Source organism: Panulirus ornatus, chromosome 46, assembly GCF_036320965.1.
Source record: "Panulirus ornatus isolate Po-2019 chromosome 46, ASM3632096v1, whole genome shotgun sequence".
NCBI lineage: Eukaryota > Metazoa > Arthropoda > Malacostraca > Decapoda > Palinuridae > Panulirus > Panulirus ornatus.
Window position 1 is genome coordinate 38993307 of NC_092269.1, and position 17536 is coordinate 39010842.

The window sequence follows — 17536 nt, forward strand, 5'->3', positions numbered from 1 at the left end:
CCGACATTTTCTTTCACCCTTTTCCGTACGACACAGCCCCCCCCCTCCCACCCCATTCTCTATACATGGTATAATCCCACGTCACGTGGTACGACTTTCCTTGAGGAAGTAACGAAGCCCCGTTACACAGTACGACCCCTCTCCAGAAAGTGTCCTACTCATTCCAGGAAGTACGACCCATGTCTTTATGAAAGCACAACCCTCCATGAAATGGCACGACCCTTTCGGTCTCAGTACGACCCTCTCCCTCCAGGACGTGGAGTTACATACATCTGAACACCTCCACCTGTCGCTTGTCAGGTGGTGGAGTCACCTGTCTAAACCTAACAGTTGGTGTCAGGGAGGGCTGGGTGTCCCCCTCTCCACATGCCAAATGGTGTTAACAGTAAATCGCCCACCCTTTTTTTTTTTCTTTTGAACTCCCTCCACGCCCATAGCAAGGGAGGAGACCTCCCCCTCTTAAACTTCTCCCCTCCCATCCCCACTACCTCCCACCACCACGCCCATAGCAAGGGAGGAGACCTCCCCTCTTAAACTTCTCCCCTCCCATCCCCACTACCTCCCACCACCACGCTATGAACAACAGGAGGAGGGACAGTTACATTCGACGGCCCCCAGGGAGTGGCGTACACAGTCTGGGGTGCTTATAAACGGGACTCTCGGTGCTGGCCCGAGGCGGATGATCCTCAACGAGGAAGGGAGGTATGGTGCAACACAGACAGGGTGGGTTCGTCAACACATACCGCACATCCACGCTTCACCGAAGTGTAACAGACTTATGGGGTCGAACAGACGCATAATACACCTCTATTGAAAATTTGTACATAAATGCGAGGTTACTTAAATCATACAATGAAGAAGAAGATTTTGGCAAACGTCCGGTACGTGAGGACACACTGGAACACTGTGTGGTGGTCAGCCTTGCCCGGGTTCGAATCGTGGGTGCGGAAGTCGGCCCCACAGCCAACCCGGCTGTTCATCCTCCCCTAAGGACTGGTCGATAAATGGGTACCTGCCTAAGGCTAGTGAGTATGTGCGTGTAAACATACAAAATAAAGACATAGCTCATATATGTAAAAAGACGGGGAAATACGAGTGTAAAACTCTCTCCATGTAACATGCAATTGGTACTCATTCTCGAGCACACACACACACACACACACACCAAGAGCAGGAAAGCATCAGCCAGTCTGGTTGGGACAACATAGTATCAACCCGCTCATCCGTACTGACACGTAAGGCTCAAAGCAGCACCGCTTGATCACTTGCATCCCCCCTTCCCCCTCCTCCTCCATGCACATTACCTCCCTCCCCCTCCACACACCAAACCCAGTAGTTCCCTCCCCGTCCCTCCTCTTCTAACATCTGCTAACGTTATCACATCCACCCACCACCACAGCAACAAACCTTACACATTACAACGAAGGAAAACGTAACAAGGGAACAACATTAAATAACCAAAACGAGTCATTGACCTTCCCATAGCTCACACAGGTCACATCGTTCAGTGGGTCAGGAATAGCAATCGAAGGGTCTGGATAATGTCCACAGGTACGTGGCCGGAACTGTTAAGACGCGAGGGACCCGGATCATAAGGAAGCCTTTACGACAACGGAAGAGAAAGTTTGAGTCAAAGCCCAGAGAAGGTGAGGGAAGTCTGAGGAACGCGGCAGACATGCTGATGAAGAGGAGGAGGAGGAGGTGGTGGAATGGGGGAACACGAGGATTAATGAGGCACAAAATGGGGAGAGAGAGAGAGAGAGAGAGAGAGAGAGAGAGAGAGAGAGAGAGAGAGAGAGAGAGAGAGAGAGAGAGAGAGAGACCCCCGCCTCGCCCCCACCATGCTGGTCCTCCTTGTACAAGACTGGTCGAGTCTCAAGGTCACGCACTTGACCTATGATCTCATTCTCGGCGGCGTGACACCCAGGCAAAGACTCCGTCTCGACCAGCATTTTGCCGGGAAGAACCAACGTACATCCTTCACGTCTTCGTCAACTGTGTCGGTGTACGTGGCTTGCTTACATCAACTCCCCTTACAGTGGTGACGCCTCTGCCATGACGGTTTCTACCACATCCTCCATCCTCTATATAGACCTAGAAACAAGGCCTGATCCTAACTACACTCGAAATTCATGACTCATACGGGCAATTACGTAACGCACCGGGAACTGAAGAAAACAGTGGAAGTATCCGTGAACCGAAGACAAAGGACCAACCATATCCACTGGAAAAATGTAAGAAACTCACTGGGAAAGTGCATACAAGCTTTCCCTGTGAGGATGTGGTGTGGGTGTGGGCGTGTTATCCTGCAAGCCGCGACCTCAAACAACTTCAATGATCAGCAGAGCAGGCGAAGAGGAAATGAAGAAACAAAGAATCTTTTAAATTCGGAGACTTGAAATAGAGACATGATTAGCATATATGTAAAACAAAAGTTAAAACATATTAATTACACAATCGTCCATAATCATCACTCCTGACTTCTTGTGGTACAATTTCTTTATTGATTTTCAAGATCAATATGAATTTTTTTCCTCTTTCCTCTGTCTATAATACACAGGGCCATCACCAAGACAATATTACACAATACAACTCTTCGAATTAAACAACACTATTGTTTATGTTTCATCTGACACAAATACAAGTGTACAAAACTGATATACATAGATTAGTAAAGACTACTTACATATAACGATTAGTAAGGCTTACTTATAAGTAAAGTTTAGTTAGCTAATGGAAGAAAGGGTCGTATGGGTGGGCGAGAGAGGCATGTTCGACTCCACCCACTTATATATCTACTTACATTACTTATAAATCCCACAGGCTCTATTTCCAATAAAAATGTATATTGATAAAAATGACAAGGATGAGACCAATATCCAATTCAATAAAGTGACTTTAAAGTTGTAATGATAACAATCAGTGTGTCCACACGTCTGGGAGACATCGTAAGATCCAATCTCTTTCATCATACAGATCATAACACTACTTCATTGCCCCGGCCTATCATGTCAGTGCCAGCTGATGGGAGTACATTAATGCAGATGCTCAAAGTTGAGAGAGAGAGAGAGAGAGAGAGAGAGAGAGAGAGAGAGAGAGAGAGAGAGAGAGAGAGAGAGAGAGAGAGAAAGAGAGTATATGTTGCTCTTCTTCCTCTTGACAGTACCGTTAACAACGGTAGACCAGGTTGTGCTGTGGCCTAGATAGACTGGGCTCCACCGCCGAATATTACGAACCGAATATATATATAATGAACCTCAAAAACTTTTGAGTTTAAGAGAAACATCAACAGCAAACAAACAAGTGAATAAAATTCATTAAAACTACCCACAGTCAATGTATAAATCAAATGTATAATGTGTATAACGCAAGGGATGAATGATGCAAAATTGAGAAATGCAAATTCTAAAAAGATAATTCATGAGATTGGACGAGAAGATGAAGGTAACAGAATACCACTTACTGCTGGGCGGAGCATCTTGGGCGGCTATGACATAGTCACTACACACCAGCACAAACAACACAATCAAACACACACTGGCCACCAACGTCCTTGCAAACTTTGACAACATGTTCGCCCGGTAGTACATCTACGCTCTGCGTATATCAACGATAGTTTCTTTCGCTGGAAGCGCTAGCTAGCTTAGCTAGGGCGAGACCTGGGTCCGCCTCTCTATATCTCTCTCCCTCCACCCTGCCGGACAGGCCAAGCAACAGTAAACTTCTCCACAACTCCTCCAGCTGGTTAAGCGACCAACCCTCAGCACAGTGTTGGATGGGGAAATTTCCTTTTCTTTTTTCCCACTGCATCCTGAATTATGTACGTGTATGCGTGTGTGTCTATATATATATACACACACACACACCCTTCACTGTGTGATCGCTTTCGATAGTGTTATATAATTTGAGCTAATGATTATAATTACCATCATGTAATATCTACTAAACAATTTCACGGATACAGTCATATGTGTGCCTTACATGGAACACTTTCGCCAAGGAATGAACAACTCTTAAGAATACAATCATAACATTCACAATACATGGTATATGAAGAGAAATATCACATACAACCTTCGTAACACAACAAGGTGTGTTGCAGTAACTGTTATGAATTGGTAGACATTCCTTTACAAGCTGAATCTTCAACTAATAACCGGCAACTCTCTACTCTCTCTCTCTCTCTCTCTCTCTCTCTCTCTCTCTCTCTCTCTCTCTCTCTCTCTCTCTCTCTCAAGACAGAAGGAATTTCTCGTTAGTCCGACTCTCGCTCTACCTTCCCCACCATCTATAGCGTACGAGCAGCGTGGAATCTAGTGTGTAATGACACGTGAGAGGGTGCATTAACACTACGTTCACACGTTCATCTCAATGAACCTCTAGTTCGTTATAAACTTACGAGCCGAATAACCCGGATGGCGGGCCGTCGTCTTATCACCAAACGCACCTCCTTCTCAACCCGTGGCAAGGGTTCCAGTTTTCCTATGGAAAGACTTGGTATCAAATGCGCTTTCCAGGATCCAGGGTCGTAGATGTGTGTGTGTGTGTGTGTGTGTGTGTGTGTGAATGTCTCATCTCAGCGCTGGTGTAAAAGCATACGTGGTTATCGTGCGTGGCTTCCGGTACGTGACTGTGCAAAACACCGTCAACAGATCAATGATACAAGAAGCCCAAACCTTGTTATCTGGGCATCGACACAATAACCACTAAACACCGGAATCTGAGGAACTTGCAATTAGCCACAGTTTGACTGTGACACACCTTCACCCCTTCAGTAGAAACACTCCACCGTCGACACACAGTGTTGTAAAGCTGATTTATGAAGTACTGTGTTCTATCAAGTTTGTATTGCGGGGTGTGATCGAGTTAAGGGGAAGGGGGTAATTTTGGGGAGGCCAATATAAGCCCCCGGGTGTAGAGAGTCCTAGCCCAGAATATCCCAGGGCGGGTATTAAAATAGCCTAGCCTAAATCAACCCCGGATATAGTCCAGGCTCAGGTATACTGTGAGCTGTTAACATCACCTTTATCCGGGCTGGCCTCAGCATTTTATCATTTCCTACATTCATAGACTATAACAAACTTCTCTGACACCAAATAAGAAAACATAACTAGATGCACACCCTTGGGGACCCCTTATGGGCATACGAAGTTTCAAGTTTCCAGCTCTCATCGTCACGAAGATACACACACACACACACACACGTTAATTAATTTGTAAGGTTTGCTGATATTTCACAAAGCCCCCTCTTGCTCCTTCCTACTACCCTCGTTCATATCACTGTTTCGTTAGCGTATGAGCAACCTTAATGAGCACCATAAACCAATAGTAATATAGAATACAACACGAGTTACCTTAATGTACAACATGAGTTAACGTAATGTACAACACCGAGTTACCTTAATGTACAACACGAGTTACCTTAATGCACAACACGAGTTACCTTAATGTACAACACGAGTTACCTTAATGTACAACATGAGTTACCTTAATGGAACTAAAACCCTTTGTGAAGCATAGTATGATCTACGACTAGCCATCTGCATCTGGTCGTCTGCCACACACCAGGAGGGTGACCATGTCGTCTCCAGAACACCTTTGTTTACTTGAACCACTTGACCACATCGGTGGTGCGAGCGATGGCTACGACCTCGCGAATCCTCGACTCGAACCTCAAGGGTTAGGTCAAATGCCAGGCGGCGGCATTCCTGTGTCGTACCGTCGTGTTCAATGGGTACGTTCCTGTGTCGTACCGTCGTGTTCAATGGGTACGTTCCTGTGTCGTACCGTCGTGCTCAATGGGTACGTTCCTGTGTCGTACCGTCGTGCTCAATGGGTACGTTCCTGTGTCGTACCGTCGTGCTCAATGGGTACGTTCCTGTGTCGTACCGTCGTGCTCAATGGGTACGTTCCATTCCTGACACCCCCTTCCTACCTACAGCCAACCATCTCCTCCTCCCCCAAGCACATTCCCTCTGTCTCTCTACCCTGTCATCACACATACTCTTGTTTCCACTTCGTACTCGTCCCTTCCCTTCCCTGCGTCCTTCCATCGTCTCTCCGCTCTGCAGGAAGGTCAAGGGCACGACTGGAAACTTCTGCAGGAGTGGACCAGCACGGCGGTGGCAGCTGCGTGGCTTAGCTACGTGCTGGGAGCCACGAAGCCTGGGTGATGGCGTGGGAAGGGGCGCCTCGCGTCACGTACACACAGTAGGATTTTACGACGGACGGACGGACGGACGGAGGCAATGTGTGACACGGGCGAATAATATGGTTTCCTCGATCACTTGAAGATTAACACGTGTGTTTGTGTGCGTGTTTGCGTGTGTGTGTGTGTGTGTGTGTGTGTGTGTGTGTGTGTGTGTTATCAAACCCTCCTACCCATGTGTGTGAGGTTTAAACTATCATCCTGGCCTCCAGGCAATCTACACGTACGTATCACGTCTCCAGTTGTCCTTCTTCCTTGCGAAGTGGGCAGGTTACGGGGCTTCCCTCTCCACTCTCTCCCCCCCTAACGCACTCCACACTCTGGCTCTGGTACAATTCTTGCCGTCGTTCCCCTGGACCCTCTTCCAGAAGCTCCATGTCGCTCCCCGGAGATCAGACGACACCGTTGCCATGTTTTCCAGCTTGGGGTGTGGGCGTATACCTTCCAGAGTAATTGCCAGTCCATCTTCCAGGGGGCAGGGTCGTGATATTCTTATGGTGTCACGTCTCGTTACGTTTCTCCCCGTATAACACAAAATGTCTGGAGTGGTCAATCCCTCCCCCCATCTACATGTCTGACTTTTCTTTGGATCCATTTCTTTAGCCATTTTTCCTAACCATCGTTACATTAAATCTACATCCCAATACACAGTTCTACAACACAAACACAACAGAAGATAACGTGCATAAAAAACACAACTTGAGGCGTATGTATCAAAAGTTAATATTGCATAAAACACGACAGATTACACTGCAACATACCATAACGCATATCATAACTTATCAAAACACTACAACATACAACATACCCCTAAACACATCATATACAACATAACCGCAACATTCATCAACACAAAGTACTGCAACACCTGTGGTCTGAAGATTCCATTCCAGACTACATAACATACTGGAACACACATGGGCCACACAACATACCTACATGTGGCAACACAACATACCTCACTGCCAAACAACACACATCAGCATCACCACACAACACATCAGCGTCACCACACAACACATCAGCGTCACCACACAACACCACGAACCACAGTGTTACACCAGGGATTCCTGCTGTCTTCTCTAGGGCTTCTGCCCCTTCAGACACCAGGGTCCCCAGCAAGGTCAAAGGTCAAGCAAGGTCATATCAACGAACACAAGTACTGAAACCACAAGTATTCTCGTACTCAACACGGAATTAAGCACAAATACCCATGTATCTAACACGGAAGTATGATGGCTTTTGGAATTACATCGTTTATTACTATCAAATATTTGTTTATATATATATATATATATATATATATATATATATATATATATATATATATATATATATATATATATATTATCCCTGGGGATTGGGGAGAAAGAATACTTCCCACGTATTCCCTGCGTGTCGTAGAAAGCGACTGAAAGGGGAGGGAGCGGGGGGCTGGAAATCCTTCCCTCCCATTTTACTTTTCCCAAAAGAAAGAACAGAGAAGGGGGCCAAGTGAGGATATTCCCTCTAAGGCTCAGTCCTCTGTTCTTAACGCTACCTCGCTAATGCGGGAAATGGCGATCACAAATGTACACAAGAGAGGGTCTTGGCGTTACACAGGCCCTCCTCTTCTGCAGCCCAACGTTGCGCTACTTCCAGCAGCAGCGAAATGTGGACTACTTTGGAGTCGGAAGTTCTTTGGCGAGAATGTACTTCCAGTGATACAGCAGATCTCACACCAACAACAAAGACAGAAGTACATGAGTAGACATATGTGCTTACTGTCGCTGTCGTCACACAATATATTTTTCTCGTAAACTCACACATCGCATTTTAACAGGAAATACATCAAATAAACCTCAAGTGTAAAATCCTGCCACAACCTTCAAACACCAGGAAAAAGGTCTTTCAAGTATGAAGGATTAGTGACAGGAAATAACCCAAACTCAAGGTTTAATATCGGTCATCAACAACAACAACAACCCCTGGAAACTGACACACACACACACACACACACACACACACACACACACACACACACACACACACATAGTCTTGGACCTCTGATACACAGCTTTTGGCATCGTGGAAAACGTAGGCTGGTTCTCGTGACCCGTGCGTCTGGCGTGGCCAGCGAACGGGTCACGAAGCACGAACTGTACGTACTTCGATGTTCATGTCTGGTACTCTTGTGCCTGGCGATGGAGGCCTCCCGTGAAGCGCGATGGTAGCTTAGGACGCGTAGTGAGAGAGACCAGCCATGCCTCCATGCTGGGAACCGTAGTGAGAGAGAATAGCCTTACATCCATGTTGGGGACCTCTTGAGACCATGTGTTATAAAGTGAACCCCTTCAGTCACTTCTAAAGTTCAAAGGTAACTTGATTTTCTTACTTATTTCAAAATCGTAACTTGATTAATTGATTACTTTTACTTAATTTTAGTCTGAGAGCATAGGCTCATTTGCATAGATACATCACCAAGCGTCCATGTGCAGTGCACTATAATGATAAGATGCCAATTACGTCAGTCTAACAGTTACAAACAACAGAGATGAAATGATTCTGGTTCGCCTGCTGTATGCACGCCATCAGACCACAACAAACTAAGTCCAGCAAATCTAAAAATCTAGTCGATGTTTAGAAATCTAGTCCCTTTTCTATTTCTCCCCCAATGTTCAAAAATAAGTACGAAAAATACTCTCCCATAATTTTCCGTTCAAGAATAACTGGACCGAATCCTGCTTGAAATAATCTTCAAGTCAGAGGCATTGTGTCTGCAGCCTGCTTGAAGCAGACGCCCTCCGTTGACCTAACATGGAACTTCTGGCCAGCGAGTCGGTGCTTCCCGTCCAAAAACGTAAAACCGCCTCCGAGGCCTCATTCTCCCATCTCCCTCGCTACATACCTGGCCAGCGGACGTCGAAGCCTCTAACCCCCTTCGGGGCTGGGAGTGGCTATGATCGCTGGACACACACACACACACACACACTGCCAGAGACAATAAATACGACCGAGTTATCGGGGAAGCGAGAGAGAGAGAGAGAGGGAGAGGGAGGGAGGGAGAGAGAGAGAGAGAGGCGGCAGTAAATGTTGACTGGAGTGGTGCGCGACTAATAGGCTCCCACTAACAAGATGAACAACAGCTCACCGGTGCCTCCTGATGTTTAACCCTCCTCAGTGCGTCTCACACCCCTGACCTGGAGTGACTGTGTTTGTACGATCGGACCAGTGTAAGTACTGCCTCCAAGTGTAAGTAAACGATCAATTAGTCCTTTAAGTAGAGAGTTTGTCACGAGTGGTAAAGTGCTGATGAAGGCCGGACCAGCTGAAGATAATAGTCACGAGTATATTAATACGTAATTCGAAGACCATCTCTAAAGTTAATCCTTCAAGTATTCCCGAAAAGAAAACCCTGGAAATAGACGTACGTATGTAAGTCAAAAACAGAGTAATCTTCATTCAAAAGTATAAAAATACAAAAGTATTAGGTTAACACTTCGAAAACTTAACTGAACTGTTACAAGAGAGTTCACATACACCAGCAACTAACACGAACTGCTAACGGTATAAGCAACATCAAACTGTACACGAGAATTTCAAGTAAATTTCGATAGATTTATTCATAAGTATGTTAAGGGGATCTGAATGTAGTTATTACTACAGTACGAGATTTTCTTTATAAACTACAGGATTTAGTTCATGGATTCGCAAACCTTTAAGTAATACTAATCAAGGTATGAAGTACTATATCATAACTGTGTTATAACAATCTACCAGTACCTGGACAATGAGCAGATCTTCAGAGCCAAATTCAAGTACAGTTAAGGGGGCCTTGTTACTAGAATTACGTTAAGTCAGGTTAAGATAACTTGAAGAATTCTTTGACTGTAAATTGTGACGATGGTTTGGAAGCACAAGAAAATGTGCGGTTAAATAAATGAATAAATATATATATATATATATATATATATATATATATATATATATATATATATATATATATATATATATATATATAAAGTCTTTCAGGATATACGAAAGTGTACTTTTTAACATTCAATATACCCGAAAGGCCTCACGTTATCCCAGCTTTATATGAAGAAGGAAAAGTCCAGTGAATGACTAACATATCAAGGATTAAATATTATGTGTATCTTTTGTTAAAATTCGTTCATCACCGTAACCATCAGGACGACCACTGGTGAATGGTTCTCTCTATTTTCCAAATTATGACCTGACCTCAGGAACGATATGGTGCTCATCAAGAACTACGGAAGAGCTAACACACAACATAAACATTCCACGACGGTACGACCCTTGAGCACGACGGTACGACCCTTGAGCACGACGGTACGACCCTTGAGCACGACGGTACGACCCTTGAGCACGACGGTACGAGCCTTGAGCACGACGGTACGACCCTTGAGCACGACGGTACGACCCTTGAGCACGACGGTACGATCCTTTACACGACGGCACGATCCTTGGGCATGACGACCTGCAGTGACCTAACCCTTAAAGTTTAAACCTTTTCCGTCGTGCTAAAGGGTATTTCCGTCTCTTGGATCACACTGTCGTGCTCAAATGTCGTGCCGTCTTAAGGATCGTACATGTCGTCCTCAAGAGTCCTACAGTCGTCCTCAAAGAGTCCTACAGTCGTCCTCAAAGAGTCCTACAGTCGTCCTCAAAGAGTCCTACAGTCGTCCTCAAAGAGTCCTACAATCGTCCTCAAAGAGTCCTACAGTCGTCCTAAAAGAGTCCTACAGTCGTCCTCAAAGAGTCACACAGTCCTCCTCAAGGAATCAAGATAATGGCACCTGGCACGTACTCTCCCTCACTAAGAAAACAGGAAACAAATCAAACAATTACTTGAAGTGAACAGCGAGTGTCAAATCTACGAAGCCCCTGAGAGTCACCTGCAACCAATGTGTTTCCTTACTCAGCCTCTTGGACGCCGCTCCCACCAAAGCCTCCACGAAGACTTTCAACTCACTTCGACTAATAATTTTACAATATTACACTCACTCGTCAGCACAAATGTTGTCATAGGACATCCTCTCGTCTCTGGTCTATAAACACGTCCAATGTACGAAATGTAAATGACAGGGCTCACCTAGTATACACAATAATTCGTAATTTTATAAACATTTTCAAAAGGCGTCAAGCGAACTGGACACAACAGCGAATATTAGCGGAAGTCTCTTGTACTGGAAACTAGCGGAGTTTGCTAAGGTTTCTGGAGGTTCGGGGGGGGAGTGGGGATTGGCTAGCCAATGAGGGGACGGAGGGGACGAAATGTAGAAGAAAGCCGCTAAACACATTCCAAACACCTGTGACTAGTGTCTCGGCGGTAATAAGCAATTCTATACAGTATTCTCTATCGTAGTGTATAGCTAACCTGCAAAGGGCGTTCTCCATTCATCTATATAAACTGAAAGTTTGTATATAAATGTCTACACTTGAGGGGCCTTACCTCTACAAACTACCAGCTCTCACCATCAAAGGCTCAAAGTATCACTATTGTTTGATGGTGATTATTGGCAGCATAGGTGCTACCGGACTCCATCTGATCGAGGTTAAAACGCAAGTGAAAAGTCACTTTTTAGCGAGGTTGTATCACCAGGAGTAGAGTCACGTCGAAGAACTTCTCACTCTAGAAAAGCTTACATTTCCCTGATACTGGATGTAGCGCAGCCTCGAGGTACAGGAGACGAAGTTTAATCATACTAACCAAATCATAAAAAATATCACCCGCGAGAAAATGTTTAGTTACTGCTACCTCTTCACTGACCATTTTCCGTTTTCTTTGAGGGGTAGCTACATTTAACAATGTCCTCGAGTAAACATTAACAACACATAGCATCTATGAATACTACAGTCTTGAACTACCACTTTTAGTGAAAATATAAATCTAAGTCTTAATAATATGATTGACTGTAACTCAATAATTATGTGCTATTAAAATGAAAAACATATATATAAAATCACATTTACACTTTGTGTTAAGAAATTTATTTGGGAATAATCTGCATTGTCTCTGAACATTTAAGAAAACTGGTCTTTCTCCAGAAAAAAAAAATTGTTTGTAGAGGTTGTCGACTATCTTCCTACACCTTCCTCAAGTACCTAACCGCCTCTCTGTTTTCTTTCTCCCTCCCTGACAGAGACCAGCAGGATGCCGCCCAAGGACCCCGAGGTGGATAAGCTTAAGAAGGAGCTTCAGGATGCCATTGCCAAAGTTCAAGTAGGTCCTACCTATTCCAACCTCATAAACCACCGACAATAATAATAATAATAATAATAATAATAATAATAATAATAATAATAACAATAATAATAATAATTATTATTATTAATCATTATTATTATTATTATTATTATTATTATTATTATTATCATTATTATTATTATTATTATGATAATAATAATAATAATAATAATGATAATAATAATATCAATGATGGTGTTGCACAAGTGTCTAGGGCGGAATATTCACCCTATGACTCTATTTGTAAAGGTTTGGTCAGGGTTCTCTGGCGTCGAGGGTGTAGTAATGATGGCCTCATCCGTGAAGATGGAGGTGTAGTGAGGTTGAGTGTAGTGAAGATAAAACCGAACTAGGAGTTCAAGGACGGCCATAGCTTAGCGAGGATCGTATCTATTAAAGGATGTAGTGAAGACAAAGGGGGATAATGAAGACTAAGTAGTGAAGATGACGGTATAGTCAATATGAGTGTTTATGAATGCGACTTAGTCATGGACAAATGGGTGCCATAGCGATGATGGTGTAGTGAAGATGAGGGAGCGAAAATAATGATGTTGTGAAGATGGAGGTGACGTGAAGACGTAAATCAGAGAAAATGCAAGTGAGTGATCTTGGAAAAAAGACACTCCTGTGAAGAGATAAGAGAGGAGACTGGGTGTAGAATGACAAAAGGTTACATAAAATGAAGCCAGGGGAGTGAGTGAGAAATGGGAGGTATTTAGGGGAGCAGAGCCGACATGTGCAAGAGAGAGGCGCATGACATGCGGAAGCTGGGCATGTGAGAAATGGGTAGCGAGTGTTACGATGACAAAGTTAAATTCCTAATGAAAGGGGAATAAAAAGAGTTGTATTACAGTTTCTTGCAGAGATGGAGTGTGTGTGATTGGGAGCTGTACAAGAGAAAGCGACAGAAAGTCAAGGGGCTGGCCCGGGGGGGAAGCGAGCAGGGTGAGCGAATATCAGCGAATTCCGGGTAGAATAAGATAATGTTTTGGATGGAGGTTGATTATGTAAGAAATGGAAGCATCGGAGAAAATGGCAAGTGGCGAAACGGGAACAAGCAGAGACGAGGTGAAGAAATGGCGTGAGTAACTTAATGATTTGTCGAATGTTTCATAATAAGGAGGCCGATGTCGAGTGCTTGGGTGAGTAGAGTCACGGAAAAGAAGAGAGATAAGGTGGTGAAAGACCTGTGAATCAAACTAATGAACAACAACTGCACACAGAAAACGTGATGCAGCCTATTCAAACCACGGGAATCAGCTGCGCCAGCCACTATTGGAATGAAGCTGGCCATACAGTGGCCGTAACCTCGGCTAAAGCTGTAATATAAGCTTATATCGTTGTTGATTAAGCCACAGAAGTGTATGTGGCACCAGGCGAGCCACACGACTGCAGTTCCCAGTACACTAGGGCTGGTACTTGTGGGAAGCCATACTGGCGAGGGAAGCGGACGGAGCTTACCCTCCCTCCCTCACCTCTCTCTCTCTCTCTCTCTCTCTCTCTCTCTCTCTCTCTCTCTCTCTCTCTCTCTCTCCCTCCCGTCTCTGTCGCAATCTAGGATAAGTGTAACCATATAACCTCGTCATGGATCATCAGGCCTGTTATTTGTCCTTCGCACATACTTCCAGATACTCCCTCCCTCCCTCTCCCCTACATACTCCCACATACTTCCTCCCTCTCCCCTACATACTCCAATATACTCCCTCCCTCCCTCTCTCCTACATACTCCCATATACTTCCTCCCTCTCCCTGACTTGTTCCTCTCTTCTTAGCATCCATCAATTTCCCTCATGCATCGCCCTCAATTAAGATCAATTTCAATCGTCTCTGCATCAGAACTATCAACAACTCATACGACATTTGATACATAACAACAACAAAAAAATTTGCATCGATATAAAATCGTGTACTGCATATATGTAGTTCCACATACAGCATTACTCTTATAAAAACCTCACTGGACCATAAACATAATAAATAATATACGAAAACTAATCAGTTTTTTAAGCTACTCGTATCGCTTATGGTTATCACAGAGATGAAGAGCAATCTTAAGGGGAAGATATATCGACATGGTTTTTCGTCAATATATAAATATTCAAATTACAGGTATGAAGGTAGGACCCCTTGAGCAGGATCCTTCAGGCAAAATAGTCAGCATATTAAACCACAGACAGAGATAGATAGATAGACAGAGAGAGAGAGAGAGAGAGAGAGAGAGAGAGAGAGAGAGAGAGAGAGAGAGAGAGAGAGAGAGAGAGAGAGAGAGAATGACTATAAATAAACGTAAACGAAAGGGTGATAAAGAGAGATGAATAGGCAGTTATCTTGAGCAGGTGTTGCCAACACAACAGCTTGTTTGTGATGCCTGCCAGTTGTTGCGGGAGGCTGGGATGATGTAAGTGTGTGTGTGTGTGTGTGTGTGTGTGTGTGGGGGGGGGGGGGGGGGGGGGACAGACACGTAAGAGAGCAACAGACTTAATAGAAACCAGAGTGCAGAGCCATGACCTCAGTACTAAACCATGACCTCAGTGTCAAAACATGACCTCAGAGTGCCAAACCATGACCTCAGAGTGCCAAACCATGCGTTTAATAGGGACAACCTTCGTCCATACTGCTAGTTATCATAGAGGTGACAATGTCACTAATATCATAGTTATATTTGCTCATCTGGTCAGTTATCTTGCCATGCAAGGTTGTATGGTTTATCATTACTAATAATCATAACAAGTTATCTTGGCATTTAAAGGTTTTAAGGTATGTCATTATTAACTTTACGGTCTACAGTAAGTTATTCTGGCATTAAAAGGTTTTATTAGTGTTTATCATCGTTAACTTTACGATCTGCAGCAAACTGGCACATAAAGTTTTAGGGTCTATCGTCATTATCAAACTTAACACCCGCAGGAAGTTATCTTGGCACTTAAATTTTAAGTCTTCTACTGTCAACAGTCATCCTAAAGTGATAACTAAAATATTCACGTCAGTTTTAGTCATACAGAGCAAGTAGCTATACAGAGCAACTAGCTGTCTTGCTGTCGATAACCCGATAATTTACTGAGTTAACCTTTAACAACAGGAAGATATATATATATATATATATATATATATATATATATATATTATATATATATATATATATATATATATATATATATATATATATATATATATATATCAAGAATATCACAGGAAATTCATTATAAGAAGATGAAAACTTCATTCAAGGCTTGCATTCGAGAATGTAGCCTTTGAAATCATTATACTACTACTACTACTAATAATAATAATAATAATAATGATAATAATAATAATAATAATAATAATAATAATAATGTGGATGTAAAAGGAAAAAGAATAAATACAATATCAAAAAAGTCACCTCCCGATTTCATGACCCGTAAACAAAAGTGACTAACTTGCCAAACAATAGCGATCGTATTTCACAAAAGTTCCAAGTCACACAGGAAAATATAAATCATTTATCATTTTATATGAAAACATTTCGCAAGGCTGACAATTCCTGCCCTGGACTGGAGTCTCCAAAGGCAATGAGGAGCTGCTAATGTGACGGGTGTGTACCGTTACGGTGTACCATGATGGGTGTACCGTTACGGTGTACCATGATGGGTGTACCGTTACGGTGTACCATGATGGGTGTACCGTTACAGTGTACCATGATGGGTGTACCGTTACGAGTGTACCATGATGGGTGTACCGTTACGAGTGTACCATGATGGGTGTACCGTTACAGTGTACCATGATGCGTGTACCGTTACGAGTGTACCATGATGGGTGTAACGTTACGAGTGTACCATGATGGGTGTACCGTTACGAGTGTACCATGGTGGGTGTAACGTTACAGTGTACCATGATGGGTGTACCGTTACGGGTGTGCCTTGGAAGGTGTAATATGGCATATGTACCTTGACGAATATAACACAGCGGGAGCGATGATTGAACCCTGAAGAGAGTAACATGACGAGAGTACTATAACGACATGTTACTAACAAGGCAACTGATAGTTAGTAATGTACCCCTGTCACCTTACGGCTTTTTATTGACTATCACGCTAAGATTAATTACGTTTTTCTTTATTTAATCCAAGGTTGTGTTGTGTAGCATTTGAACAGCTACCTTGACCATATTCCCACCAGCGAAGGCAATACTGATATGTAATGTGCCTTTGATGTGACACTGAAATTAAATTCATGTAGACACACAGACATGATGGAAAAGGGAAAAAAAATGGCAGAAATGAGATCTTTGAAGACAACGTCAACACAAAGGCGGTACAAGAACCTCTACGATAGGGTCTTGTGGAAATACGACCAAACGTATGACCTCTCCATAGGCGTTAATAATCCCTTAATCCATTTCTGGATCACAAGATGATCCACTTTAATCTTCGAAATCAAGGCCGGAGGATATTCCGTCACACCAGGTCGCAGTCCTGATCTTTACAGAATTTCCATTTCGAAGATCTTTCGAACACACGGCTCAATAGCCAGTGTGACTACGTCAGACGCGGAGGGAGACATCCACATCTCGGTCACCCAAACCTTTCGTTGTAACGCCGGGTGGTCACGTGACACCCGCTCGTTACGCCACCTGTCACGCTGTCTAAGACGCCGTGACGAAGCCGTACTTCCCATCATGACGGGAGTCGCGTAACGGGGACTGAAATCAACGGTGGCAGTGGGAGAGGAGGCGGAGAAAAATAATGATAAGAATACCATGTGAATGGGAGGGTATGAGGAACGTAATATGAGGGTGATCATGAGAATAGAAGGGTCTGTTATGAGGACAACCGTTGGGGTTTGAAGACCTGGCTGGACCATGAATATACGTGTGTGTGTGTGTGTGTGTGTGTGTGTGTGTGTGTGTGTATTCATAATATTCGTGTACATAAGTGTATAAATGTGTAGATGTGCGTGTATGTGTAGGGAGTCTATTATTTACGAATATATTTTCTCCCCTCCTTTTCACACGTATCTTCATGGATCACCTCATACGAGAACCACAGACGACGAGACATAAAACCACACATCACACATCAACGAGACCCTACGCTTCGA

The 17536-nt window shown here is 43.8% G+C and overlaps 2 protein-coding genes across 6 annotated transcripts in view; one reads left to right on the forward strand and one right to left on the reverse strand.

Moving 5' to 3' along the window:
• LOC139763253 (multifunctional procollagen lysine hydroxylase and glycosyltransferase LH3-like) overlaps positions 1-17536 on the reverse strand; it is an 86254-nt gene that overhangs the window by 32580 nt on the left and 36138 nt on the right. For 2 of the 5 annotated variants that reach the window (XM_071689180.1, XM_071689182.1), the window contains exon 1: positions 3464-3722. The exons of the other annotated variants lie outside the window; for them this stretch is intronic. In XM_071689180.1, the coding sequence (XP_071545281.1) occupies positions 3464-3590 (127 nt within the window). In that variant the 5' untranslated portion in view covers positions 3591-3722. Of the gene's footprint in view, positions 1-3463; positions 3723-17536 lie in introns of those variants that run through there. 5 annotated transcript variants of the gene reach the window in all.
• Gbeta76C (guanine nucleotide-binding protein subunit beta-2) overlaps positions 9287-17536 on the forward strand; it is a 27365-nt gene continuing 19115 nt past the window's right edge. Inside the window, exons 1-2 of the mRNA XM_071689188.1 lie at positions 9287-9420; positions 12355-12434. Of these exons, the coding sequence (XP_071545289.1) occupies positions 12366-12434 (69 nt within the window). The 5' untranslated portion in view covers positions 9287-9420; positions 12355-12365. The remainder of the gene's footprint in view (positions 9421-12354; positions 12435-17536) is intronic.